The 27,515-nt window shown below is 43.0% G+C and overlaps 2 protein-coding genes across 4 annotated transcripts in view; one reads left to right on the top strand and one right to left on the bottom strand.

The window, feature by feature from the left end:
• Window positions 1-18,322, top strand: part of cdh23 (cadherin-related 23) — a 231,052-nt gene extending 212,730 nt beyond the window's left edge. For 2 of the 3 annotated variants that reach the window (XM_008285307.1, XM_008285308.1), the window contains 23 exons: window positions 2,725-3,183; window positions 3,303-3,419; window positions 3,516-3,740; window positions 3,917-4,086; window positions 5,861-5,998; window positions 6,487-6,606; window positions 7,081-7,258; window positions 7,512-7,723; window positions 8,275-8,469; window positions 8,555-8,668; window positions 8,759-8,888; window positions 9,204-9,467; window positions 11,688-11,849; window positions 12,677-12,933; window positions 13,033-13,130; window positions 13,276-13,396; window positions 13,492-13,571; window positions 13,734-13,774; window positions 13,918-13,978; window positions 15,061-15,190; window positions 15,383-15,502; window positions 15,848-15,958; window positions 16,574-18,322. In XM_008285307.1, the coding sequence (XP_008283529.1) occupies window positions 2,725-3,183; window positions 3,303-3,419; window positions 3,516-3,740; window positions 3,917-4,086; window positions 5,861-5,998; window positions 6,487-6,606; window positions 7,081-7,258; window positions 7,512-7,723; window positions 8,275-8,469; window positions 8,555-8,668; window positions 8,759-8,888; window positions 9,204-9,467; window positions 11,688-11,849; window positions 12,677-12,933; window positions 13,033-13,130; window positions 13,276-13,396; window positions 13,492-13,571; window positions 13,734-13,774; window positions 13,918-13,978; window positions 15,061-15,190; window positions 15,383-15,502; window positions 15,848-15,958; window positions 16,574-16,915 (3,845 nt within the window). In that variant the 3' untranslated portion in view covers window positions 16,916-18,322. The remainder of the gene's footprint in view (window positions 1-2,724; window positions 3,184-3,302; window positions 3,420-3,515; window positions 3,741-3,916; window positions 4,087-5,860; window positions 5,999-6,486; window positions 6,607-7,080; window positions 7,259-7,511; window positions 7,724-8,274; window positions 8,470-8,554; window positions 8,669-8,758; window positions 8,889-9,203; window positions 9,468-11,687; window positions 11,850-12,676; window positions 12,934-13,032; window positions 13,131-13,275; window positions 13,397-13,491; window positions 13,572-13,733; window positions 13,775-13,917; window positions 13,979-15,060; window positions 15,191-15,382; window positions 15,503-15,847; window positions 15,959-16,573) is intronic. The other variant, XM_008285309.1, reaches the window with a different exon arrangement.
• Window positions 18,323-20,300: 1,978 nt separating this feature from the next.
• eif3s6ip (eukaryotic translation initiation factor 3, subunit 6 interacting protein) lies at window positions 20,301-27,192 on the bottom strand. Its single transcript, XM_008285310.1, has 15 exons — window positions 27,055-27,192; window positions 26,658-26,700; window positions 26,233-26,443; window positions 26,032-26,111; window positions 25,010-25,071; window positions 24,844-24,913; window positions 24,673-24,746; window positions 24,199-24,370; window positions 22,556-22,710; window positions 22,275-22,445; window positions 21,903-22,036; window positions 21,390-21,563; window positions 20,987-21,176; window positions 20,649-20,729; window positions 20,301-20,499 (listed from the first exon to the last, which is right to left on the bottom strand). Exons 1-15 carry the CDS (start codon window positions 27,076-27,078, stop codon window positions 20,422-20,424), a joined length of 1,719 nt encoding a protein of 572 aa, XP_008283532.1. The 5' UTR covers window positions 27,079-27,192; the 3' UTR covers window positions 20,301-20,421.
• Window positions 27,193-27,515: the final 323 nt, after the last annotated feature.

Genomic DNA, 27,515 nt, shown 5'->3' on the forward strand with positions numbered 1-27,515 from the left:
TCACGACCCAAAGCTCGTGCCCATAGGTGAGGGTTGGGACGTAGATGGAATGGTAAATCGAGAGCTTCGCCTTGCGGCTCAGTTCTCTCTCCACCACGACGGTCCGGTACAGCGCCCGCATTACTGCTGACGCCGCACCGAGCCACCTGTCCATCTCACGCTCCATTTTCCCATCACTCGTGAACAAGATCCCGAGATACTTGAACTCCCTCGCTTGAGGAAGCGACTCCCCCCCCACCCGGAGGTGACAGTCCACCGGTTTCTGGCAGAGAATCATGGCCTCAAACTTGGAGGTACTGATCCGCATCCCTGCCGCTTCGCATTCAGCTGCAAACCGCTCCAGTGAGTGCTGGAGGTCACGGTCTGATGGAGCAAACAGTACCACGTCGTCTGCAAAAAGCAGCGACGAGATCCTGAGGTCCCCAAACCGGACACCCTCCTCTCCCTGACTGTGCCTTGAGATCCTGTCCATGAAAACCACAAACAGGGTCGGTGACAAGGGGCAGTCCTGGCGGAGTCCAACACCCACTGGGAACATGTCCCACTTATTGCCGAGTATGCGGACACAGCTCGCACTTTGCTTGTACAGGGACCGTATGGCTCGTAGCAGCGAGCCCGGTACCCCATACTCCCTCAGTACCCCCCACAGAGTTCCTCGGGGGACACGGTCATAGGCCTTCTCCAGATCCACAAAGCACATGTGGACTGGCAGGTCGAACTCCCATGCCCCCCTCAGCAGCTCTGCGAGGGTAAAGAACTAGTCCACTGTTCCACGACCAGGACGGAATCCGCATTGCTCCTCCTGAATCCGAGGTTCGACAATCGGCCGAAGCCTCCTTTCTAGCACCCTAGAGCAAACTTTCCCGGGGAGGCTGAGAAGTGTGATACCTCGATAATTGGCACACACTCTCCAGTCCCCCTTTTTAAAAATGGGAACCACCACCCCGGTTTGCCACTCCACAGGCACTGTACCCGATGTCCACGTGACATTGAAGAGACGTGTCAGCCATGACAGTCCAACAATGTCCAGAGCCTTCAGCATCTCAGGGCGAATCTTGTCCACACCCGGCACTTTTCCACTGGGGAGCTTCTTAACTACCTCGGTGACTTCTACCACGGATATGGACGCAGAAGCCCCCGAGTCTTCAGGCTCTGCCCCTTCATCAGAGGACATGTTTGCCAGGTTCAGGAGTTCCTCGAAGTGCTCCTTCCACCGCTCGACGAGGTCCCCAGTCTGGGTCAGCAGTTCTCCTCCCCGACTGTACACAACCTGGAGACTGCTTCTGCAATGGAGGCTTTGAACATGGACCACTCTGACTCCACGTCCCCAACCTCCCCCGGGATGCAGGAAAAACTCTTCCGGAGGTGGGAATTGAAAATCCCACGGACAGGGGCCTCTGCCAGACGTTCCCAGTTCACCCGCACTACGCGTTTGGGTTTACCAGGTCTGTCCGGCAGCCTTCCCCGTCATCGGATCCAACTCACCACCAGGTGGTGATCAGTTGACAGCTCTGCTCCTCTCTTTACCCAAGTGTCCAAAACATACGGCCGCAGATCTGGTGACACGACTACAAAGTCAATCATCGATCTTTGGCCTAAGGTACTCTGGTACCAAGTAGACTTGTGAGCAACCTTATGTTCGAACATGGTGTTCGAAAAAACAAAACACCGCTCGGGTTCAGATCGGGCAGACCGTTCCTCCCAATCACGCCCCTCCAGGTTTCACCGTCATTGCCCACGTGAGCATTGAAGTCCCCCAGGAGAACGATGGAGACCCCAGGCGGCGCCCCTTCCAGGACACCACCCAGTGACTCCAAGAAGGCCGAATACTCCGAACTTCTGTTCGGTGCATAAGCACAAACAACAGTCAGAGTTTTCCCCTCTGCAACACGCAGTCACAGAGAGGCGACCCTCTCGCTCTGCGGGGAGAGCTCCAACAGGGCAGCGCTCAGCCGGGGGCTTGTGAGTGTCCCCACACCCGCCCGGCGCCTCTCACCGTGAGCAACTCCGGAAAAGGAGAGTCTCCAACCCCTCTCCAGGAGTATGGTTCCGGAGCCCTTGCTGTGCGTGGAGGTGAGCCCGACTATATCTAGCCGGTAGCGCTCCACCTCCCGCACCAGCTCAGGCTCCTTCCCCACCATTGAGGTGACATTCCATGTCCCCAGAACTGACCGAGCCCCACGGGGCCCCAAGGCTCGGCCACCAGACGCTCTCCGGCGAGCTCCCCCCCCAGGCCTGGCTCCAGGGGGGTGCCCCGGTTTCCCTATTCCGGGCGAGGTGGCGGCAGTCCTTTTTCTGATCTTCATTAGGGTCCTCTGAATTGCTCTTTGTCTGGTCCCTCCCTCAGAACCAATTTGCCTTGGGAGACCCTACCAGGGGCTAATGCCCCGGACAACATAGCTCCCAGGATCACAGGGGCACTCAAACCCCTCCACCGTGGTAAGGTGGCGATTCATCGGGGGGTGCATCCCCACTGTGTGAGGGAAATGGTGTTGACTGGTGACAGGAATAAGAATTTCCTGTGGGGCACCCCTATAGCTCACCTCGTTGAGTGAACAGGGCTAGAGTTCCCTGATGCAGCGGTCGTGGGTTCGAGTCCTGCAATAGCTTTCTCCCCATTCTTCTCCCCCCTTTCCTGTCTATCTCTACTGCTCGAAATGAAGGAAAAAGTCCAAAAAATATATTAAGAAAAAAAAAAAAAGAATGTTTCTGTGTCTCCTCCAGGTGTGGTGGTGGCTCAGCTGTCCGCCACGGATGCCGACTCTGGCGCTAACGGCTGGCTGATGTATCGGTTGGTAAGTGGCGCTCAGGACCGCTTCGTGGTCGACCCGCTCTCTGGTGCCATCTTGGTTGGAAACACCACGCTGGACAGAGAACAGCAAGGGTCCTACCACCTCGTCGTCATGGCAACTGATCGCGGCACACCCCCTCTGTCGGGCACGGCCACCCTGAAAGTGATCCTGGAAGATGTCAATGACTCGAGGCCGCGCTTTAAAGAACGTATAACTGTGATAAGCGTCAATGAGTCCACTCCACCTGGCGTGGTGGTAGCAACGCTGACCGCTGAGGACCCTGACCTGCATCCCCGGCTGGAGTATTTCATCATCTCAGTGGAGGCAAAGGATGATGGGAACAACCCCGTAGATGGTCTGCAGGAGTCCTTTGGCATTGATTTACACACTGGTGAGACATGGGCTTTTGAACGCGTTTTATGTTCTGATCTAAAAAGCTTTACTTTGAGAAATGATGTTGCATGGCCCAAAGTACAGAAAATAGATACATGTGTTTCGATGAATTTTCAGGTGCTGTATTTGTACGCAACCCACTCAACAGAGAGCTTGTAGCTACGTTTGAGATTATTGTGTCTGTCCATGACAAGGCCAGTGATGTTATTGACAGATCAGAGAGTGTTCCCAATGGTAAGTCCATTTTCTCTCTGACTTTCAGTTTCATACATTCAGTTTTTCGAAGCTATTTTCACTTTGTGTCTCTCGTGACCATTTTCTCCTCTATAGCAAGACTGACCATAAACGTGTTGGATGTAAATGACAATGCCCCTCGTTTTCGACCCCTTGGACGGTCCAACTTCACAGAGAAGATTTTAGAAGGGGCTGAGCCAGGCACAACGTTGCTGTCAGTTACAGCTATAGACCCAGATAAAGGTCCCAATGGGCAGATCATCTACCAGCTGCTCCACCTGCCTCGAGGGGGATATGTTAGACTGGACGATCCCTCCACTGGTATGACTACCAATAAGCTGCTGTAGGCTGCTTGTTATGACAAAACTACACTTACAACTCAAACTACACCATATATGTCATCGTTTATATCATTCCTTGTAATACAAAGTTGGAATATTAGTGTTGTCCAGATGAATCTTAATGATAATAGTCTCATTATTATACAAATTTTTCAGGTAAGATTGTGGCCAACAAGACGGTGGACTTTGAGCAGGTGCAGTGGCTGAATTTCACAGTTCAGGCCCGTGATCACGGTACTCCTCCCAGGATAGCTGAACTGCCAGTTTATCTGCGCATAGTGGACATCAATGACAACAACCCTGTTTTTCTGCAACCCGCCTATCAGGTACTAAACAGCACTTTAAGAAACATATAACAGCTGCTGAAGCAGACTGCTAGTGGTTTAAAGAATGTCTATATTTTAAGGTGATCACTACACTCTCAAAGGTAATACCTGTGCTTACTTAAATCACATTAGTGTACTTTACTTATTTCTCATTGTCTTGTTCATTTAACTCATGGACTATGAGTATGTACTCATTTTTCCTTAAATATTTCCAAAACTAAGTATACTTGAGTAAACTGGACTTGAAACATTGACTGAACACAGAGCTCAGCAGTGTACATGTACATGTACATGTGCAGTAGAGAAGTGCAGGAGAAGTTTCCAGAAACTTTACGGGGCGGCTGTGGCTCAGGTGGTAGAGCGGGTCGGTCAATTGGAAGGTTGGTGGTTCGAGTCTGCCCTGTAGCCTGTGTCATGGTCGTTGTGTCCTTTGGCAAGACACTTCACTTGAGGTGGTGGTCGAAGGGCAGAATGGCAGCCAGGCCTCTGTCAGTCTGCTCCAGGGCAGCTGTGGCTACAATGGTAGCTCACCGGAATGAATGTGTGTGAATAAATAGTTGACGGTGTAAAGCGTCTTTGAGTGTCTAGAAAAGCGCTATTTAAATCTGATCAATTATTATTATTTAAATTTCTAACCCCTGGAAAGATCAAGTTCATTATACTTGCTGTTTCTAAGTCCACAAAATTAAGTAAATACAGCTCAATTTTAAGTAAACTTTAGAAGTAGATATAAAGTAAACTGAATTTAAAACGAGCTGCAAGGTGGCGCAGTTAGTAGCACTGTTGCCTTGCAGCAAGAAGGTTGCTGGTTCGCGTCCCGGTGGCGGCACCAGGATCTTTCTGCGTGGAGTTTGTATGTTCTCTCCAGGTTCTCCGGCTTCCTCCCACACAGTCCAAAAAAATGTTGAGGTTAATTGGTGATTCTAAATTGTCCGTAGGTGTGAATATGAGTGTGCTCGGTTGTCTGTCTCTAAGTGTAGCCCTGTGATAGACAGGCAACCTGTCTTGTCCAGGGTGTCCCCTGCCTTCGCCCCTAAGTAGGCTGGGATAGGCTCTAGGACAATTCAGAGGCTCACAGGCTTTTTTTTTTTTTTTCGAATAGATGCTTGTTGTCATCAATAAATATTGAGGGAGACATATCCTCAGTATTCCCCCTGAAATCTCTGTTAATGCAAACATGGAGGACTGCTACGCTGGAGATTGTCAGTGGAGGAACAGTGAGGTGTATTTGGGGTGGCACTTCTGTAAACAGTGACTTCAGTGGCATCTATGTCTACCTCTGTAGGACAGCATGCTGCATGTGGGTGAGGGTGAGTTCAGGACCATGACCAGTAAGAACTAAAATCTGAAATTGGCCACATTTCAAATATAATATCAACAGCCAAGCAAAAAAAAAACCAAAACATATGAGCAATAAATCCAAATAAAGTACTGGCTTCGGCTTGTGTCTGCAGGAAAATTACAGGTGTAACTGATAACATCAACATAATTAGTTACGCTGGAGTTGACAAGGTTAGATGCAATGAAGTGCCACTGAATATGAGGCTGAAAATAATAAACTGGACTAAACGTACTAAAACAGGAAGTAATGCAATTATTTTCTTTGATGAGAAAGGCTGACATTTTTCTAGATTTTTATTTTTTTTTAGAGCACATGAAATTTAAGTTTCATATAACTAATAATCATGATGGCTTCCACTGTTGTATTAGATCTAAACATATGTTTATTCTTGCAATGTCCTTGAACAAAGCGTGTACTTTTCCTTGTTTGTAGGAGCCTGTGTTTGAGAATGTGAACTTGGGCACCACCATACTTCGTGTCAGCGCTACAGACGCAGATTCTGGACTCTTTGCAGTCATCGAGTACAGCTTGGTAGATGGGGAGGGAAAGTTTGGCATCAAACCATCCACTGTAAGTGAACACATATAACATAAATGCACTGCTCCCATTCTTTTCTTTGTCATTTTTTAAAATAAAATTAGAAATCACAACAATTTCACAGGTTAAGAATTGGTTTCACTCAGAGTATATTAAGTAATTTCAATGTAGTTAGTCAATTTAGAATTACAATGCTTAGGATTTCGCCAGAAAGGCTAAACCAACAACATATAGAACCTTTTCAACTGCAGTGTTTGCTGAAAATGCCAGAAATTTCCCCTTTAGTGAACTCACACAAAAAAACTTTTATTGACTGGTACGAAGTGTTCTGTTGGGTTTCTCTCCCAGCATCATCCTGCCTGGAAATGAGAGTCTAAACAGCATCCTAAAGACAATCTACATATTTGACCTCAATGCTCCATTTCTGTCATAAACAGACTCAAATAAATGGTCTGATACAACCACCACTCCCAGTCAGTACTTGTATTTCCTTCCTAACTGTTCCTTCTCCTCTGTGTCAGGGAGAGATCTACATCCTCTCCCCTCTGGACAGAGAAACAAAGGACCACTACACTTTAACTGCAGTTGCCCGTGACAACCCTGGAGGCAAACCCAACAACAGACGAGAGAATTCTGTCCAGGTAGAAACCATGGGCTGTGATGGCACAAGGGCCTTTTGTGAATAAGGGTTTAGATCTACAGAAAAGATTATCCTTAAAATCTACAGTGGTTGACTGATTTATGTGCAAATGAAAAACAACCCAATAATGATCAAACAGGCCATTTTAGCTCTCTTTGGGTCTATGAAACCTTTTTGTACTAAGTTTAAGTCAAGAACAATGAATATTTAAACATGGTGCAAAAATGCAGGTGACCATGAAACATAAAACTTAAGTCAGTACTCTCAATGGGCAAAATATGAAGCATAGCTATGACATTGGCAACAACAGCTTGGTCAAAAAAGTTGACTTTTTTGCACGTAATTTCCTTGTTATTTATTAACTGACAAAAACTGCTGTGCATATGAAGTATATAATGATGCTAATGTGTCACCTGAGCTCTACCATGTGTCCTGAATGTGTCCTTCTCTGGAATATAACCTCATGTCACATCAGGTGCTGGTGACAGTTCTGGATGTCAACGATTATCGACCCCGTTTTACAGAGCGAGTGTACAACACCAGTGTGTTTGAGAATGAGCCCAGTGGTACATCTGTGATAACAGTGAAGGCCACTGACCTGGATGAAGCAGAGAATGGTGCAGTGCTCTATAGCATGCTGGGACCCCACTCAGGTAAGACTTATGCTACTAATAGTAATCGTACTAATATAAGTCAACACAATAATTCATTGCGGCCCAATACAATTACATATTTCTACAAGTTCTCCAATAAAAATCTTCCTTGTAAATCTTTTTCGTTAATGTATAATGATGTAAAATGGTGCTCACACCTTGAAAGGCCACATATGGATCCAGTTATACTTCATCATGCATCTCTATACTAAATCCCTGATCTTTCTGTTCTGTTTCTCTTTGGGTTTTTTAGATGCATTCTCCCTGGATCCAAACTCAGGACTGGTGCGTTCTCGCCGTCTGCTTCAGTCTTCAGAACGCTTCAACCTCACTGTGGTGGCTACAGACCAGGGTCGCCCTCCCATGTGGGGCACAGCAGACCTGATCATTACAGTAATAGATGTCAATGACAACAGACCTGTGTTTGTCAGGCCTGCTAATGGAACTATCATCCATATCTCAGAGGTATCTGCATTCACTTTGCACTGTGGCATTATTGTTAGAGTGCATGTGCATCTCTCCTTTGTATAACTTTAGCTTTTTTTGATGTGCAGTGAGTACATACCTAAACTGTAATGGAATGCTTGCTATCTTTTACTTAGATTTACAATCAGTATCCCTGCAGGCAACTCACTGGAATATAGTTGTTCTGTGATACTAAGAAAATGAGTCAGTGGTTGACTGTGACTAGCTGACTGTAACGTATACCTGACTTAGTTAACATTTTAAAGACCCTGACATTGTATTTAATGTGAATCAGTCATGTCTGTCAAACATTCTTATCATTATCATAAGGCCAGTATAGGGACGGATACTGATACTGCATATCCCTGATTAGTAAGACTCCATGTCTATCTGCCAATAAATAGTCATGAAGTCCTCCAACTTATCACCACAAACCACAACAAAGAAACCACTGAAAAAATCTCTAATGTTTGGCTTTGACAGTTTGTTTTTTTTTAGTTTTTTTTTTTTGCTCAGTTCACACAAGCACTCACTGTCTGCTGTCCATGCAGGAGCAGCCTCCAGGCCTACCAGTGTATGAGGTACATGCAACAGACTCCGATGAGGGGGTGAACGGAGAGGTGCGCTACGCCTTCTTGCAGACAGGAGCAGGTAACAGAGACTGGGAGAACTTCCACATCGATGCTATGTCTGGAGTCATAACTACTACAGTGAAACTGGACCGAGAGAAACAGGCCCTCCATAGCGTGAGTCAGCTGTGTGTATGTGCAGTTCATGTAACTGACTGCGTAGGTACATATGTCTCTAACGGTGTGCAAATGACTCTCTCAGCTTATCATTGTGGCCCGTGACATGGGCCAGCCAGTGCCTTATGAGACCACACAGCCTCTGCAGGTGGCGCTGTTGGACATTGACGACAACGAACCCGTCTTCCTCAAACCACCGGTGAGTAAAAAGCTCTGTGAATATGCCCTAATATGGTTTCTGTGCATAAGAGCTGCTGTGCAACTGACTGTACGTGTGTGCACACCTCAGCGTGGCAGCTTGCCTTACCAGAAGCTGACAGTGCCTGAGCACTCCCGTCCAGGTACGGTGGTGGGGAACATCACCAGAGCTGTGGATGCCGATGAGGGCTCCAATGCCATCGTCTACTATTTTATTGCAGGTGATAATGGTGCCCTTCACACATGTTGCCTCATTTTTCTGTTCATAACTGAAATGTATTGCAAAGCTTTTCTCTGTCAATTGAATTATGAATGTTAATCCACCCAAAATAAGGCCGTGAATTCAAGAGGAGAGGATAAGTTTCTTTTAATTTATTGTGTATCCATTGTGTAGTCACATGAAAGCCCTTGCACTTCAAAAGCTTGGAAATAATGAAGACATTTGTATGGATCCATCGGTCTTTCTTTTCTATTTAAAGCTAATTTCTTCGTTGTTTTATGTGAAGAATGCAAATTCTCTTCATCTCTTCCTGAAGGGGGAAACAGCGATGGAAACTTTGGCTTAAGTCTAGACGGAGAGCTGAAGTTGTACAAGGATCTGGACAGGGAGGAGACTCCAGTCTACTCCATCATCGTCAAGGCTTCCAGCAACAGGAGCTGGACTCCACCCAAAGGTCAGAGGTCAGTGCGAGCCAAGGCCCTGGATCCTGCTCGTGACCCCAGCCTGCTGGAAGTACGGATTGAACTGGAGGACATCAATGACCAGACACCTCGCTTTGTTAAAGCTGAGTACACTGCAGGTAATGGTGCAGTCTCACATGTACACTACCGGTCAAAAGTTTTAGAACACCCTAATTTTTCCAGTTATTTATTGCAATTCAAGTTGTACAAGTCCAATGAATAGCTTGAAATGGTACAAAGGTAAGCACTGAACAGCCAGAGGTTTAAAAAAAAGGTTTGGTTACACAAAACCGAAAAATAATGTACATTTCAGAATTATACAAAAAGGCCTTTTCCAGGAAACACAAAGTCGGTTAACAATTCAAAGCTGTTCTGCAGCAGTGAAGGTTGAAACAGCCTTAAAAGCTGGTGCTACTAATTCCTACAGGTGTTCCAACTTTTCTTGATTACATACAACCCCCTCTGTCTCCATAAAAGCAGTGTTGGAATATACTGTAGTACCAGACCCTCATGAGCATCAGCTGAACAGTATTGTACTGCAGAAAGTAGTGTGTTGCTACAAAAATGGCGAGAAAAAGGCAATTAACAATGGAAGAGAGACAGACCATCATAACACTTAAAGATGGAGGTCTTTCCTACAGGGAAATTGCAAAGAAGTCAAGGTGTCATTGAGTACAGTTTTCTTCACCATCAAAAGGCACTCAGAAACTGGGGGAAACTCTGACAGGAAGCGGTCTGGCAGACCCAAAGCCACAACTGAATCAGAGAACAAGTTTCTGAGAGTTATCAGCTTGCGTGATTGGCGGCTCACAGGACAACAGCTTCAAGCACAGCTTAATAGTGGTCGTACTAAGGAAGTCTCAGTTTCAACTGTGAAGAGAAGACTTCGAGCTGCAGGTTTGACAGGACGAGTTGAAGCAACAAAGCCATTGCTAAGACGTCAGAATAAGACAAAGATGCTCTCCTGGGCCATGAAACACCGCCATTGGACTACTGAAGACTGGAAGAAGGTATTATGGACTGAGGACTCAAAATTTCAAATCTTCGCTTCATCACACAGGATCTTTGTACGTCATCAAATAGGCGAGAGGACAGTTCCACAGTGTGTGACATCAACTGTCAAACATGGAGGAGGGAGTGTGATGGTCTGGGGCTGTTTTGCTGGATCCAGGGTCCGTGACTTGTACAGAGTGAGAGGTACCCTGAACCAAAACGGCTACCACAGCATTCTGCAGCACCATGCAATACCCTTTGGTATGCGCCTAGTTGGTCAGAGGTTCATCCTACAGCAAGATAATGACCCAAAACACAAGTCCAAGCTATGCTAAAACTACCTCAGGAAAAAGAACAAGATGGTAAGCTTGAAAACATGGAGTGGTCAGCACAGTCTCCAGACTTAAAGTCCATTGAGCTGGTTTGGGATGAACTAGACAGAAGAGTGAAAACCAAGCAGTCTACAAGTGCCACACATTTATGGGAACTTCTACAACAGACTTGGGAAGAACTTTCTGAAGACTATTTGATTTCTGTTGTAGAAAGAACGCCACGAGTGTGTTCAGCTGTTATATCTGCCAAAGGTGGCTACTTTGATGAGTCAAAAGTTTGGAATAGATTTTGGTCCATAAATTGATTCCATGATTTATTTTTCAACTCAAATTCCTTATTTGTTCTATGCTTTCATTTCAGAATGCAATGACACAAGAAACTGAATAATTTTCAGTAAAAAATTGGAAAAAGTGTGGTGTTCTAAAACTTTTGACCGGTAGTGTATGTAAGACAGGTCTTCAGACTGAAAGCAAAATGGCTGCATTTGCAAGTGTGCGAGTTAAAATTTCATGTGGTCACATTGGTGCAAGTGCATGATGTTCATTAAACTGTATTAGTGTCACTGTAGCCGGCACAGGCTGCTACTGTGTTAACCACAGTGGCGGAGAGAAGTACTTTTATAACTTAGATGCACTGCTGTATTAACGCTTAGAAATGCAAACAGCGCATGTAGAAAAAAAATCACTCTGTTTCATCTCGGACAAATCTTACACTGGAACACTCATTTTTAACTATTTTCAATGTAGTTTTAGTTACACACCTGTCTGAGCACACTGCAGCCACCAAGCAGCATCTACAACAGCCTGCATTGTGAGGCATTTAGGGAACATTGGAAAATTGTAGGATCTATTGATAAGAAAATGTTCAACAAGTCATATGTTTTGCCTGTAACAAGGTGGGAGATGCAACCAAATGAGAAAGTTTGTCGCGTCAGTGAAAAAGTTGGTTTAGAGCCCTGTCAGAGTATGCTTATCTTTTTATCAGCCTAATCTTCATTTTCTTGCTTGTTTCAGGAGTCGCAGCAAATGCCAAAGTGGGTTCAGAACTTATCAAGGTGGTGGCAATAGATAATGACATTGGCAACAACAGCTTGGTGAAATACCACATTGTGACGATCCGCTACTTTCAGTCACAGAGCAATGGCAGTGAGGATGCTGGCAACATATTCAACATCGGTGAGTTTCCCTCAGTACGGTATTCAGGCAGTTTTGAAAGTGGTTGTTTAATTCAGCTTACTGCCCAGATCTACCAACATGAGGGTTTTTTTTTTTCTATCGCTTGCAAACAGGTCCTAATTTAAAACAAGATAAGGCAAAATCAAACTTATTTACAGAGACACACATAAGCTGGTTAAGTGAAATGAAACCAGTACACTCAGCAGTGGTCTGAGACAAACTGTAGTATCTTTGAATACAGAAAAAAAATCTGTTCATACTATAATTATACAAATATAAGCTGACACAATTTTGTGTTTATATTTTTTTTAAAACAAACAACACTGTGCTCTGTGACAGAGGAAGGAGTTTAGCAAACTTTGGACACACAGGTAATAATGGTTGTTAGGGTAGAGTAATTGTTGGCTTTGTGTTTCTTTGGATTTGCTGAAAAATGAAAAAATACAGTATACGGTGATGTTGAAATAACTTCACCAGAACTGACTTAACAAAGAGCAGCAGAATCCTTCTACGTGACTTAAATCACACATTTTGCAGAGACATGTATTTGCTTCATGGAACCAGTTCTCCCTTTTTTTTCTTGCATACTGTTCCATTTCTCCCAGACAGGGAAGGTTCCTTATACCGGTTCTATTTTCAGATCCTTTTCCACGAGGTTTCTGTTTGACTTAGATATGACAAGCAATGTAGCAAAATTATATAGCGTGACTCAATATACGGAATGCAACACTTTAAGTTGTAGTCTAATGGAATTTCAAGAGTTTCTTTTGGCGGAGTCACATAAACTTTTTATTTATAAGCAATATTCCCTAATGTGATTTCCACAGGGGAGAAAGATGGAATCATCCGCACCTACGACCTCTTCACAGCCTTCAATCCAGGCTACTTTCAGCTGGAGATTTTGGCGTGTGATTTAGCTGGACACACCACAACCACAAACGTGAACATCTATATTCTCCGGGACGACCAGCGGGTCAAGATAGTGTTTCATGAGATTCCTGATTTGGTTCGTGAAAATCAGGAAGATTTCACCAACCTGCTGTCCAACATCACTGGGGCTATTGTCAATTTAGACGACATACAGGTTAGGCTTCTTTATTGTTACGTTTTAATTCAACTTTTGTATTTTTTGTTTGTGTTGTATAAATGTCTGACATCTTTGTCTCACTCTCTGATTATTCAGTTCCATGTGGACAAGAAGGGCAGAGTGAACTACGCTCAGACTGACATGCTCATCCACGTTGTCAACAATCAGACCAACACAATCCTTGATGTTGAAAGGTCTCATATAGCTTCATTAAATTAAGTGTAGTTTCACTCCAAAGCTATGTGGTAACACTGTCACTCCTGTTGTCATAATAAACCCTGTCACAGCACATGGGCTGCTTTGTTGTGAATCCATATCCTGTTTTTTCCTGTTTTGCAGAGTAATCCAGATGATCGATGAGAACAAGGAGCAGCTGAGATCCTTGTTCAGGACGTACAATGTGGTGGACGTTCAGCCTGCTGTTGGTGACAAACTACCCGATGACATCTCCACCCTGCAGGTCTGCAAAGCTGAGACCCCCTGAAGACCACACACTCAATTGTTGGATGTTTTGTGTTGGTGCTTTAAGGTTTCCTTTCTTTTTCCCTTTCCCAGCTGGTCATCATCATCCTGGCTGTGCTGCTGTGCTTGGCAGGAATTTTGTTTGTCACAATGAACTGGCATTATCGCAGAGTGTAAGAATCATTCAGCAATTTTGTATTGATGTACAGTTATGTTGAGGACTGACTCATTTAAAGTCTGCACCACGTTTTAAGCTGTCAGTCTGAGCAGGAAATCAGCATGTTTGTGTTCTCTTGATGTGTGCATTTTAAAGTGCTCATGTGCTTTGATTGTAGACACCAGAGGAAGCTTAAGGCAATTGTTGCAGGATCAACAGGTAAGAAAAGAGCTTCATTGGTGGGACGGTCCCATCGGCTGTTCATCAGGATGTGGCTTTGCAATCTGCTAATGTAAAGTACAACATCTAGAGGCCAATGCAGGCTGTTTTTCTTATACAATTAATTATCTTCCACCATACAGGGAACCAGGGTCTGATGGATATTCTGGACATGCCCAACACTAACAAGTACTCTTTTGAGGGGTGAGACAACAACCTCAGTTTTACAGTCAGTGGCACACAATGTTTGAAAAATGTTCTATAGTATACAATATGTAGAGTATATGTTGTTGTCATGCAAGTGCAATTTGCTGAAGATGGAGGGGCAATCTTTCCTAATAATAATGAACAGATAGTTGTTTAATATATGCTAAAAAATAAATAAATTACTAGGCAACCAGTGGAGATGCCTCAAGGAATATTCCTAAAATGTAACTCTCCATAAAACTACAACACGTTGTTTGGATATTTTGTGTTTTTGTACATATTAACCACACCTCAGGTGAATCTTTACCATGTTGAGGTGAACACATGGTGTCTTTTATATGCTGACAGACACATCATGAGCAAAATAAGCAGTCAACTCTGTGACTGAAAATTTCCACCTTGAAACTACAGCGTACCGATAACAGTATTTAGACAACCAGCGTTTCATACACAAACCAAAGGAACCAACTTGCAGGGTGGAGCATTCTGCATCATTATTCTTCTTAAGACTTAGCATCCAGTATGAACATGTATATGCTGAATTACTCCAATATTACAACCAATTGCAAAGGGTGTAGAGTTACATCTAAGCCATTTTAAGGCAGGAAGGGATTATTTCCATGTGAAAAAAATGAAATATATAACTTTTATACTCAGTTTTTGGGGGATTTAATCAAAAACTGGAGAGAGACTTTAATTAGTGAGCTTTTAAAGGACTAGTTGGCAGATTTTTCTCTTACCTTTGGACAAAGCCAGGCAAGCTGTCACCCCCTGTCTTTATGCTAAGTTAAGGTAACTGCATGGCATCCCTAGCTTCACATTTAGCTTACAGAAAGAGGGTGGTACAAATCTTCTCATTAAGTCTCTCAAGAAAGCAAAAGTTTGAATAGTCGCAGTAACATTCCAAAAATGTCACTCAGCATAACGGTGGTGCTGTTCTACCTTAAGAGTCTGTAACACTAATAATAAAAGCATGAAACAACTTTGAAAGCAGGCCAATGACAAAATCCTGTTTTAAGTATTTTTGCAGCTCATGAAACTCCTTTGTGTCAGTGATACATGTAATGTCATGTGTGCAGGGCTAATCCAGTGTGGCTGGACCCTTTCTGTCGCAACCTGGAGCTGGCTGCTCAGGCTGACCACGAGGACGACCTGCCTGAGAACCTGAGTGAGATAACTGACCTGTGGAACAGCCCTGCACGCACTCATGTCAGTACTAGCATCCGTCTGAGTTCATTTCTATTTTTGCAGCAATGAGGAGTGTGATATGTTATATTTAGCTGTGAGTTTTAATGCTCAGAGGTAAAGTGTAAAGCTATCATGGATTTGCCCTCTGAATCAGCCCCATTAGACAGCAGCACCTTCACACTATTGATTTTAAGTGTGCATGTGTCCTACCAGGGCACATTTGGCCGAGAGCCTCAAGCGAAGCCTGAGGATGATCGTTACTTGAGAGCAGCCATTCAGGAGTACGACAACATCGCTAAACTGGGCCAGATCATGAGGGAGGGGCCCATCAAGGTGAGACCACTGTAGAATCACACACACACACATCACATGCAATCTCAAATGCCTCTTTTTGGTCTTTTTGGTTATGTGCTCTCTCCTGACATCCTGTCTGAAGTACATTGGGGGACAAGGTCAGAGGGCAGAGTTTAAGACCTCCTCCACTCTGTCCTGAGAAGCAAACAATGAGGGAATCCCCGCGGACTGGAAGATAGGCTGTTGAGACCCAGCTGCTTATTTGCAGATCTAGACATTCCTGCTGTGGATTCTCATTTATCACTACTCACCACTGTGACAGTGATGGTGTGTATGTTGGATAGTGTCACAGTCTCTGGTTGATCCTTACTGCCATCCTGTCAGGGTTCCCTGCTCAAGGTGGTCCTGGACGACTACCTGAGACTGAAAAAGCTCTTTGCAGCACGGCTCGTCACCGTATCCACCAGCCAGGGAGATCACTCATCGGTCACTGAGGTGGGCTCAGAAAAACAAATGATCTCTCTGCACCTGCTGCTGGTGTTCCTGTCTGCCTTCTCTGGAGAGTGATCTCGCATTCCTTTGATTTCCCTTTTTAAAACCCTGTCTGCTGTTCTGACGTGGCACCTCCTTACTGCTTCTGCTCTCACTGCTGACTTGAACCAGACTTTGACTCAAATAGAGTTATTTTGCAGCTGTTCAGTTCAGCTGACGATGGAGTTTTTTTGCACAAACATTGCCCTTTAGTTTAGACAATGGCTTGAAATGCAGCATTTAGATACTAATTTCTATACTTGTTTACTTGTCTGAATTGCTGAGATGTGGATGCTCCTACTCATATAGTCCTCCTTACAAACAAGTTAGCACTAAGAATTGTTTCTCTATTTAAACCAGGTCTGGTGTGAAATCTTTTATTTTCTTCTGATCTGTTGTCCCACTACATTTGAAAGTTGTTCTCTTTTGCTTAAGTGATTTCTTTCCTGAAACTTTTCCTTCCACTTGTTTGCTTCTTTCCAGTTATATCTTCCAAATCTTCTATATTGCTGTCATTGTATCAAAACATTATTAATCAGGAGCTTCATTTGTTCTCCCTCTTCTGTTTTCCTTCAACAGCTGATCCAGAGTGATGTGGATGACGATGAAGAGGAGCATCTCGGCATGGGCGGAGGTCGCGGCACTCTGCGCTTCAAGCACAAGCTTCCTGTGGAGTTGAAAGGGCCTGAAGGTGTGCACGTGGTCCATGGCAGCACCGGCACCCTCCTGACCTCTGACCTCAACAGCCTGCCAGAGGACGACCAGCGGGCCCTGGCTCGTTCTCTGGAGGCGCTGAATGCTGACGGGGGACTTTATTCTGAGCGCAATGCCCGCACAGAGTCAGCCAAGTCCACCCCGATGCACCGCCACAAGGACGGGGACACCCTGTCGGAGAGTCCCCTAGAGATCACAGAGTTATGACTAGCCGAGGCCTCGCTGGTCTGAGCACAACCATGACTCGTGTGTGTCCTTGTGCCTCCATGTCACCACCCTGACAAGGTTCGGAAGGACTGGAGGAGGCAGAGTGTGTGTAGTCTAGGGAACCTCAGTGCATCAGTGAGACATCCTGCAAGAGGACTTACTCAACATTGGGTTGGTTTGAGTGGATCTCATGTTAAAGATGGTCTCATGTTCGGTGCTTAAGGTGAAGGTTTACTCAAATGACCTTCCAGGGCGCTTGTCTTCAGTGAGAGAAAACTCAACCAGTGTCATTGACTTTCATCCAAAGAGCTGAGTGGAACAGAGGAACTAAGCCTCCCCTGTGGGAGAAGCTGGTTGAACCATGACCTTGAAATTGTCAAAAGGTGCCTCATTCTCCCTAATCCTTTTGAAGTCATACCTGGACTGCAGACACTCACACAAACACAAATACACACACTCCAAAAAATGAAGACACACTCAGACCAGCAGATGGCCATCAATGGGGCACTTAGAAAATGACACAATTCCTTATCATGCTGATATTTTTTTTCTTTTTTCAAGATGATGCAATCAGTGTTGAGTGAGTGTAGATGGAAAGACTTTTGTTTTTCAGCTATTAGATAGATTTTGTTGTTGGGAAATTATTGATGGACATTTAATGCAGACAAGGGAACATCTACTGTTATCTCAGTGATGCTCAAGGAGTGGAGTTTTCACCTGACATCAACAAGAAGAGGAGCTTTGCCATTCAAGTAGCTTGGTGACAGACCACTTTTTGAACAACGGAAAAAGAACACAACAGTCGTGTGTGCAGGGCAGCAGTGAAAATTCACAGCCTGATCCAGCTCTCCATCTTCAGCATGACTGTGTCAGTCATTAACCAGGAGAAGAGACTGGAGCCACTGACAAAAAAAAAAGCTCTTTTATGAAAAATTTGATATTAAAGGCAGTTAAAGAAAGCCTTGGTAAAGACATATAGATGGAAAAAATGAATTATCCAATTTTTATAGACATAAAGATGGCATTGTGCCCACAGAGACTTTACACTGCCACCTGAGGGAGTCAAAGTCATGCTCAAACTGAGCGATGTTTGCTTTATTTTTTTATTTTCTAGAAAATGTGATGGAATTAAAAAGATATTTTTGAAGAAAAATGCTGGCTTACCAAAATAGGTAATGAATACTTTTGGATGTTTGGAGTATGTGTATATTGTACTATGGTGACATATGTCGTTGTGTTTTCCTTTACAACTGACGCTGTTTCTGATGAGTGGTGTGTTTTTAAAAAAATGATTTTTATATTCCCATTTTGTAAGTTTTTCTTTGTCATTGTTGTCACCAGCCCTGAGATATGTGTTGGGAAATGTTGTGGGATGATCTGTGATAATAAAAGAAATATGCAACAGTGTCCGACCTCAGTCAGTGGGATGATGAGAGAGCTGCCACGTTGACGCTGATGCAGAAGAAGCTAAAGAGGGATGGAAAACTGAGAAATGTTAGTGACGCAAGACAGTTACCTCAAAGTCCACTTCTGTTGTGTCAGTGGTATAATTTGAACTGACAGAAGCTTCGCTGAAAATCCAAGAGAAATCAACATTTTAAGTCTATTGAAATCTGACTGAAAATATACTTCAACTCAGAATGTTTCACATCCATGCTAAATTTTTGATTCATAATGCATTTTTATTTTACTAACAGGCTTCTTCTGGCTGGAAATTACATAAACTAGTGACACAACTAGGACGATATTGGTAAAAGATGTTGATAGCAATACAAAATTCTTTGTTTAGTCTTTACTTTGCACAAGGCACGAACACCCACCAAGGGGAGCTCCCCTTTCAAAGGACAGACACACAAAAGCTCACCTGGACAAAGAAGAAAGTTTTTGGTCATCATTTCTATGGTCAGATGGGTTGAAAATTGAGTTGTCTGGGTACAAAGATGTGGCTTTTGTTTGGCAAAAGAAAGTACAGGCATTCAACCCCAACAACACCATCTCCAAAGGTGTTTTTTTTTTTCCCCCATCCAGTGGGTTGGTCAACCTTGTCAAAGTAAATGGCATTGTGACAACATTAAGACTCTGGAGGAAAACATCAGATAGTCTGCAGGAAAACTTGGGCCTTGGTCAGAGATGGACCTTCCAACATGACAATCTCAGACATAAAGCCAAAGTGGCCAAAAAAATACTGCTAGAAAAAAATATAAGTTGGGGCGACTCGCCAGAATCCCGACCTGAATTTCATTGAAAATCTACAGAGCCAGTCTGGTGACATCGATAAGAAATAAAAATAACTCGTTCCCACGCATTAGTAAATTGTGGCCACGAGTTATTAATGCAAGGAAACAACATAGTTAAGTTGTAAATGGTCTGCACTTATATAGCGCCTTTTTCTACCTTAGCAAGGCGCTTTACAATGTGTTTCACATTCAACCATTCACAAACACATTCACACATTAATGGCGACAGAGATGCCATGCAAGGCCATTGGGAGCAACTTGGGGTTCAGTGTCTTGCCCAAGGACACTTCGGCATGTGGGGGGGACCGGGGATCGAAACGCCAACCTTGCTATCAGTGGACAACCTGCTCTACCACCTGAGCCACAGCCCATCAAAATTGTGGCCTCGCATTACTAATATGAAGAAACAAGAGAAGTTGTGGAGCAAATTTCACAGTGCCATACCAGCTGTCGATTAAGGATAACGGGCGTACTTGCATGAAACATGGAGCATTTTGATTTGATTTCATTTTATTTTAACCTTGGAATGAACTACACCGATATCCTGCGATCTCTTGCGATGAAACACCGTGTGATAATTACATCGTTCCCACATATTAATATCTTGTGGCCACGAATTACTAATGTGTGGGAACGAGTTATTTTCTTTCTTATCGATGTCACCAGACGGAATCTGTAAAAATCTGTTATGAGTGACAGCAAAAACATTTTTTCAACCTCTAAGACCTGGAAATCATCACAAAAGCAATTGAACAAAATCTCAGTGGAGACATGAAAACAGCTTTTTAGCAACTGTTTGCTTGCTGAGATGGCAAATAAAGGATTTATCATTGAATACTGACAAACGGCAGAAACAATTTGTTAAAATACTTTTTTTTGTAAACATTTTTTTAAAATAAATTAAACTTTATTTCAAACATCGTGTCATACGTTCTACCTTTTGTCACTTCTATCACTCTATCATAAAGAAAAAAATCCCTGTAAATCAAAATTTGTCTTGGATAAGAATAATTTAGGGCTCATCTGCACTTTCATCTTAAAATTAGCTCATTATCGGAATGAGTGTGACAACTAGTAAATACTGTCATCTAGTGGTTGTTACGAGTGACCGCTTATCATGTAATGGAACAAAATAACTGAGTCATTACTTTGAGCGCACCACTCCATCCTTTAATTGTTATCAGGTTACATAGAAAAGTCATTATCAATAATAGCAGTCAAAAAAGCAGCAGAGGACTCTGTCCCTGAGGTCTTCTTCACTGCTGCTGATCAAACTCCTCGGCTGGCAGTGCCTCCTGATGTCGCAGTAGTACCACTGACGGGCATCTTCTTCAATGTCCTGTTCAACTGTAGGGAGACAGAAATATTTTCTTTATTTCAATACTGGTGTCAATTTCCAATTTCCTTCTGATGCCTGGGAAAAAAAAATCACAACTCTTAAATTCTGAACTTTCCGTTTTTTTCTTTTGCCAGAGGCCTGATGGCTCACTACTCACCTCCTCAAATTTGTGGATCTGTCTGATGAAGAAGTCTCCATATCGACGAGCAACTTTAGTGTCGGCAATGTGGATCATGTCCTGTGGAAATGTTACACAGAAACAGTCAGCGATATAACACACCAACATTATTTTCCCACCAACTGTTTCATATGCAGCAGGAGAATGATAAGTAGGCTTGTGGACATGTCAGTCAGTTAAATTGTGCTTTGAAACATTATCACAAGCCCAGTCATCCTCATGATTCATCCACCCTGTGACATACTTAATACACATAAACACAGTGTACGTTAATACAGAACGGCCAAAGAAAGCCTGTTCATTTAACCACTATTCACCTTGTCAATGTAAAAGTCAACCTCAGAGGCAGACTGGAACTCTCCGTCCAGTGCTGAGATGCCGCTGGTCCACACCAGGTTCTTCATCTTGTGTTTGAAGACGAGCAGCTGAATACGGAACTCCTGCTCGGTCATGTCCAGGAATCCTGCCAGCTTGGCTACTGGCATGGTGGTGTAGAGCTTCAAGAAGCTGAAAAATGCACACAAATACACACTGTGACTTAGATGACATGTATCGGAATTTACACACGGTCGATTGGTTTCTGGAAACTATTTAAACTGTGTCAAAAAGGTTTTAAAAAAGACTGGACTGCAGATTCATTTCTGACACCAAAGTTAAAAAACTACACCTAGAAGTACAATAGCGTCACATAGTGTCACGCTAAAAATTGATATGGTTTACCTTCGAATGGTGGAGAGCTGGGCCTGCTGCTGCACCTCCTCAGCAAAGACCTTCAGCTGCTGTTGGAAAGGTTCTTTGTGGTAGTTGGGGTGAACATTGTCATAGTTTGGCACCACAGGTGACAGAAACTTGGGACAGGCAAAGCTGAACAGCTCCTCAAACACCTGCAGATCTCTGAAATGGAAGAGGGAACATTTGGGAACATTAAGATGCTGTGGTGGTTGCTGGTGTTGCTGACAGTGAATTACTCGCATCCATCCAGATAAAATGCAGGATGGGCAGACGTACTGAAGTTCAATTCACAACAACTTAGAGCAGCTTTAGTCATCCCAGTGCAAAAAGAAGAATGTATTTTTTTGTAGATAATAGAACAATAACAGTCAAGTATCAGACAAAGACAGACCAATATGAAAGGTCTAATTGCTAATGAATAAATACAGATAAATAACAATAAAGCGAGAAAAACACTGACCCCACATTTGTTCCAACACAAGATAGCATTTTTTTTCTTACCCTTTTTGCATACGCAGCATCTTGTCTCCATACTTCTCCCTCAGCTGGGTGTGGATACTCTCATCAATGCGCATCGGGTACATGGTCAGAGCAATAGCCAGCAGGCCATGCATCTGCTCGTTTTGTTTGTTAATCTAAAACAATTAACAAGTATTATGACATCAATTCCGACCAGAATAGGTTTTAATAATTTCAAAGAATAGTATGAAAGTGCCTGATTTTTATTTTTCATGCATCACAGTATTTTGGAAACAACACAACCGGAAAACTTTCAGCAGCTTATATAACTATGTTCTGTGTGGGGAATAGAAGGAAGAATCCATAGCTAAAGCTAACAAGAAAAGTTGTCCAAAAAGCACCGCTCTGACTGACCATCTCATATTTATACGTCGACCTCTGGAACATGTTTCTTGTCCTCTGGATGTAGAGCAGGATGTTGGCGAAGACTCGAATTGCATCCTGGTAACGCCTCATCATTAGGTAGGCAAAACCCACATAGTAATAAGTGGTGATCTGGCACTCTGGCACGCGGGAGTACATGCTCTGAAAGACAGAAAACAAAATAGATACAAAGGACAAGACAAGAGAAAATACAAAAAAAAATGTCAAAAATATACATTGCATACTCTTTAGCATCATCACCAGCCTCTTACCTTCTTGTTGAGCTCAATGTTCTCCAGGACTTTGATGGCCTGGTAATAATCACCAAGCAGAGAGTGAAGCCTCAGCAGACCAACCAAGCTGAAGTAACCCAACATCTTGTACAGAGAGTGACGTCCATATTCTCCAGCCACGCTCTCTGGGTCTCCTGCAGTATGCCAACAGATAACATGTTAACAGTGCTGCATACTCCAAAACTGAATACTGTCTACATGCTGAGATTATTTGATACTCTCTTCACACTTCAAGCCTTCAAAAGGTTGTGCCGTGAGTAGTTTGATTATATATTTAATTGCCGCTGTTTGTCACCGGATGTAGTACTGACCGGACTTCAAATTAAGAGTGTCATCACCGGAAGTGATGCGTGTGATACTGATGGTGACTTGGCTGAGTGTAGAAACTGTTTGAGTTAATTATTGCACTGGTGACATGTTAAGTTAATTTATATATGTGTTTGTTTAAGTAAGTGTATATGTTATTTCTGTTTTAGGGAAGGACTTTTAGCAGAGGATTGTCCCCACACTCAACAGCACCCGACAGACACAGACACAGACACACACAGACACAGACACAGACACAGACACAGACACAGACACACAGACACACAGACACACAGACACACACACACACACACACACACACACACACACACACACACACACACACCACTCTGAACGGTTTCAAGCAGTGCTCTGGCCAGCACTCCTGGTGTGAACTTTAATTTAACCCTGAGCCAGCACCCTACTAGACAGATATCAGTGTTTCCTCCTCTACATTAGTTCACTGTCATAAAAATAACTGCAACTAATAATTTAATTGTCTTTTTAGCTTATTTTGTGGCTCTATTTTTTGTTTTTTGTTTTTTTAGATTAATGGTATTTGTCCTTTGATGACACCTTTTTGCTGCAAATACAACAAACTGTCTCCTCCAAGTGAATGGGTTCAGATTTTTCATTTGGCTTAAAACCAAAATGTGTTTGGCTTTTGGCAACTAAATACATGACATTAATGTGAAAAAGATGCTCATTGAAATGCAGTCAGTCGAATGTGAGAAGTATCTTGAGATAAACAGTTGGTACCATTAAACCATCTCAGAGGACAGGGACACAAAGCAAAACAATTTGGAAGTAGTGATTGAAATATGGCATTTTTGTTCGTCTTATTTAGCTGCTTTTAAAAAACAGAAACAACTCGCTGCCACAGCTAAAATAATTGCAGTCAAGAGATTATATAATAACTGTGACAGGCGTTCTTGAACAGAAATAATTTTGAAATCATCAATGTTTCCCATAATTTCCCTCCTATTTCAATTCAATTAAATTCAATTTTATTTGTATAGCGCATATTTACAACAACAAGTCATCTCATAGCGCTTAACAAAGGCCGAGGCAGAAACACCCAACAATCCAAAACATTTGGATTCCCTATAAGCTTCAGCAGTCCGAAAGCAGTTTGCAACAGTGGGAAGGAACCGAAAACCCCCGCGGGGGGAAAAAAACCTCCGACAGAACCAGGCTCAGGGAGGGACGGCCATCTGCCTTGACCGGTTGGGTGGATGCAGGATGAACTATAAAATTTAGTGTACAGTTAAACAAGTTATTAGAAGTTATTGTCCTGTTAAAACACTGTTCTTTACCTCCACTGGTGTAGACCTCCAGCTGACGGTTAATGTTGCTCTTGTCCACCAAGGAGTGGAGAACGTTGAGCACGCTGTGGACGTTCCAGATCTTTGGGTTGTTTCTCAGGAACTCTATTTCCTCCTCTGACTTTTTGGCCGTCTTACAGCGGTACTGGCTGAAGGACTGGAACTAAAGACGAACACATCTGTCAGCATTTAAACATACTTTCTACGGGCTGTTAAATAGAAGTGAGATGGGAGGCATTAACCAAATAGGCTATCTGCATAAAAACTAATAAAACAATCATCGAAAAGTATTTCAATGTCATGTCATACCACCCACCTGGTACTGGTTGCAGTTTAAAACAACTATAAAATTAACAGCAACTACAACCTGACCTTGTCTTTAATTTAATGCTCATGTTTGTGTATTTGTTTAGGAATATTCTTGGTTACTGAGGACACAATCTAAAAGGGCATAATGTTCTGTACCTGATAGATGAACTCATCAATGATGTCCCAGAGCCACTGGTTTGGCAGCTCCAAGGGGGCTGGGCCATCAGCATCTGTTTAAAGTCACATTTTCAAATGATTTTCATCAGCTGTTATTTCACAATGATAACAGGTGAGATAGAAAATGAGAGGAATATTCTTGAAACTTACTGAGAATGTAGTTGAAGAGGTTGCAATAATTGTAGTAGGACTCAAACCTCTGGTCCAAAGTAGGTCCACCCTGATTATACAGAAAAATACATTTATTACAAAATATTGGAAATGCTGTCACACAGTAATCAAGACAGACAAGTGTTCAAACTGAGCAGATACTCACGCTGACTTTAGCATAGATGTGTCTGTAATAGAGTTCCTTATAGAGGATGAGGAACACAGCATCTGTAGACAATAACAGGCAAAACTGACATTAAAAATGGACACTAATGAACTACACAGAGATGACCTCATTCATCACTGTACTGCAAAATCTGTCTAAAGAGTGACAGAGGTCTGTAAATTCAAAAAGCTTTAAAAACACCAACCAAACTACAGAAGAATTAACATAATTATCTTGACATGTGCAGGTACTAGCTAATATCTTTGGAAGACTCATTTGTCTTTTATCACGTTCCAATTAAATTTAAATTACTTTATTAATCCCACTTGGGGCAATTCAATTAAAGCACCTTGTTGTAGGTTACACAGCACACAACAAAGTATACACACATAACCACACACATATATACAACTATGCATATGTGTGCATAACCCTCTGAACCCCAAAACCCACTGACCGCTTTAAAAGGCATGTTATTTTTTTCAAAAAACGAATACAATCATTTATCATAGCCAGAAACTGTAAAAACAGAAAGACTTGTCGGATTTTTTATTTTCCAATGACAACCAAACTAATTGTGTGTTACACACATTTCCATCAGGAACATTAACCAAATCTAAACTTAAAATTGCAATATTGCTTCAAAATTACATTATTGTACATGTCCCATAAAAAATAATAATAATAATAATTTGCATCAGATCCTGTAAAGACACAAAAAAGAATCAACTGTGACCAACAGTTGTGAAAAAATTCTGAGACATTCATCTGAGATGCATGCTGTGTTTACACAGAGCAGACAGGAGAAAAGTACAGAAACTAATTAAAAATCGAATTTTAAAAATCTGTAGTGTGTCAGTGAGTATTGTTCACACTTGTGGCCACTTGAAAAAGTACAGTGCATATTGACTTGCTGTTTTTTTCAATTTTTACAAAATTCATCTTTTGTTTACTCTTTTTTTGTGATTTATAGCATAAAAGACATATTTAAGTTCAGAACATGTGATGGACAGCACACTCACCATTGCCAACAAGTGAAGCGATTGCCTCAGCCTCTGGCCAGGGAGAGGTCTTGAAGAAACGGTCAGTCAGCTTGTTCCAGCTGAACAGGAACAAAATATTAAAGGTAAGACTCAACACTTTCACACACAAAGCTCTCATGTCTCTGCTGAAGGAGGTGACAACACACAAAGTGAGATTTACACACACAACATTGGGTTCACCTGTTCTCATAGACATCCTGGATCTCATAGATCTTCTGCTCTATGCTCTCACTGGACACTCGGTTGGACTGCAGCTCATAAACCTTTTGATCGATCAGGTCGGAGATGGTTTTATGGAAATACTGCAAGAAGTTCTTGATCACCTCTGGGATGACGTGGTAGGTCTGCTGCTCATACTGCCTCTCATAGGCCAAGTCTGCTTTGGGGTCACCTGCAAGGAGATGAGAGAGTGAGGAGGAGACAACAACACACTGACTCTACACTGAGAGGTACCTCCAATGTGTACAGTTGTGGGTTCATGTACCGAATTGACACCTACTAGGTTATAAACTGACTATAAACAATGTATACGTGACATGTGATCTCTCTCTCTCTCACACACTCACACACATATATACATACAGGGTTAAGATGTGTTTACTGACCTGTGTGCAGGTCGTAGTCGTTTGGATAGGCGTAGGGATCGTACTGTGAGGAAACAGAGCAGTCACACATTTGTTACAAACGCAAAGTTAACATATGTCAGGCAGGTAGTGACATTTACATTAGCCTATCTTGCATTTTATTATATTTTCTGCTACCCCAAGCTAGCTACAAAACGTTACAGGGCTGTTGCAGAGAGTTTGGTGCTTCATTCTCATTAGGAACAAGGCTACAACAATCATTGATATCATGCTAGCTCATAGCAGGCTGCTGTTGCAATACACCGGTGGAGTAATGCTAGCTACACAGCTACCAAGCTAACCGGCTACCGTTAACTAACGTGTCGTTGTTAATATCATAACAGCGTTCAAATGTCTAAAAGAAAACAAGTGCACTGACTTCTTCTTCTTCGTGGTATGACATGATGATAGTTACTAGTCCAAGCTCGTTAGATACTGGAGTGAAAAAGAAAGTGTGCCCGGCTAGCTAACGCCACTAAACCACGCAGCAGGCGCTGGAGAGGCAGAAGGAAGAGGAACTGACGTATGAGTGACGCAGCGCTTTTTGGAGCATTGTGGGAAATTGAGTGTCTGCGGTGTTTATGGAGGGAAAACAGTTCTCAAACATTTTAATGGCAGGAGTTGTTACAAAACTGTACACAACTGAACAGTAGTGATGGGTCTGGCAACACCGATGCGTCCGCTCATGTGTCGAGCTCATGGAGGGAAACCCCGTGTTGGTGGTGTATATCCTTGAAGAAACTGACCTATACAGCTACTGTTTCGCCTGTCTCTCAAATAATACCTGACTGCAGCCCGTGCTGCCCATAGATATAAACAATAAAGGCTTTCTTTTATATA

This window comes from Stegastes partitus, unplaced genomic scaffold (assembly GCF_000690725.1).
Source record: "Stegastes partitus isolate 25-593 unplaced genomic scaffold, Stegastes_partitus-1.0.2 Scaffold396, whole genome shotgun sequence".
In the NCBI taxonomy this organism is placed as follows: domain Eukaryota; kingdom Metazoa; phylum Chordata; class Actinopteri; family Pomacentridae; genus Stegastes; species Stegastes partitus.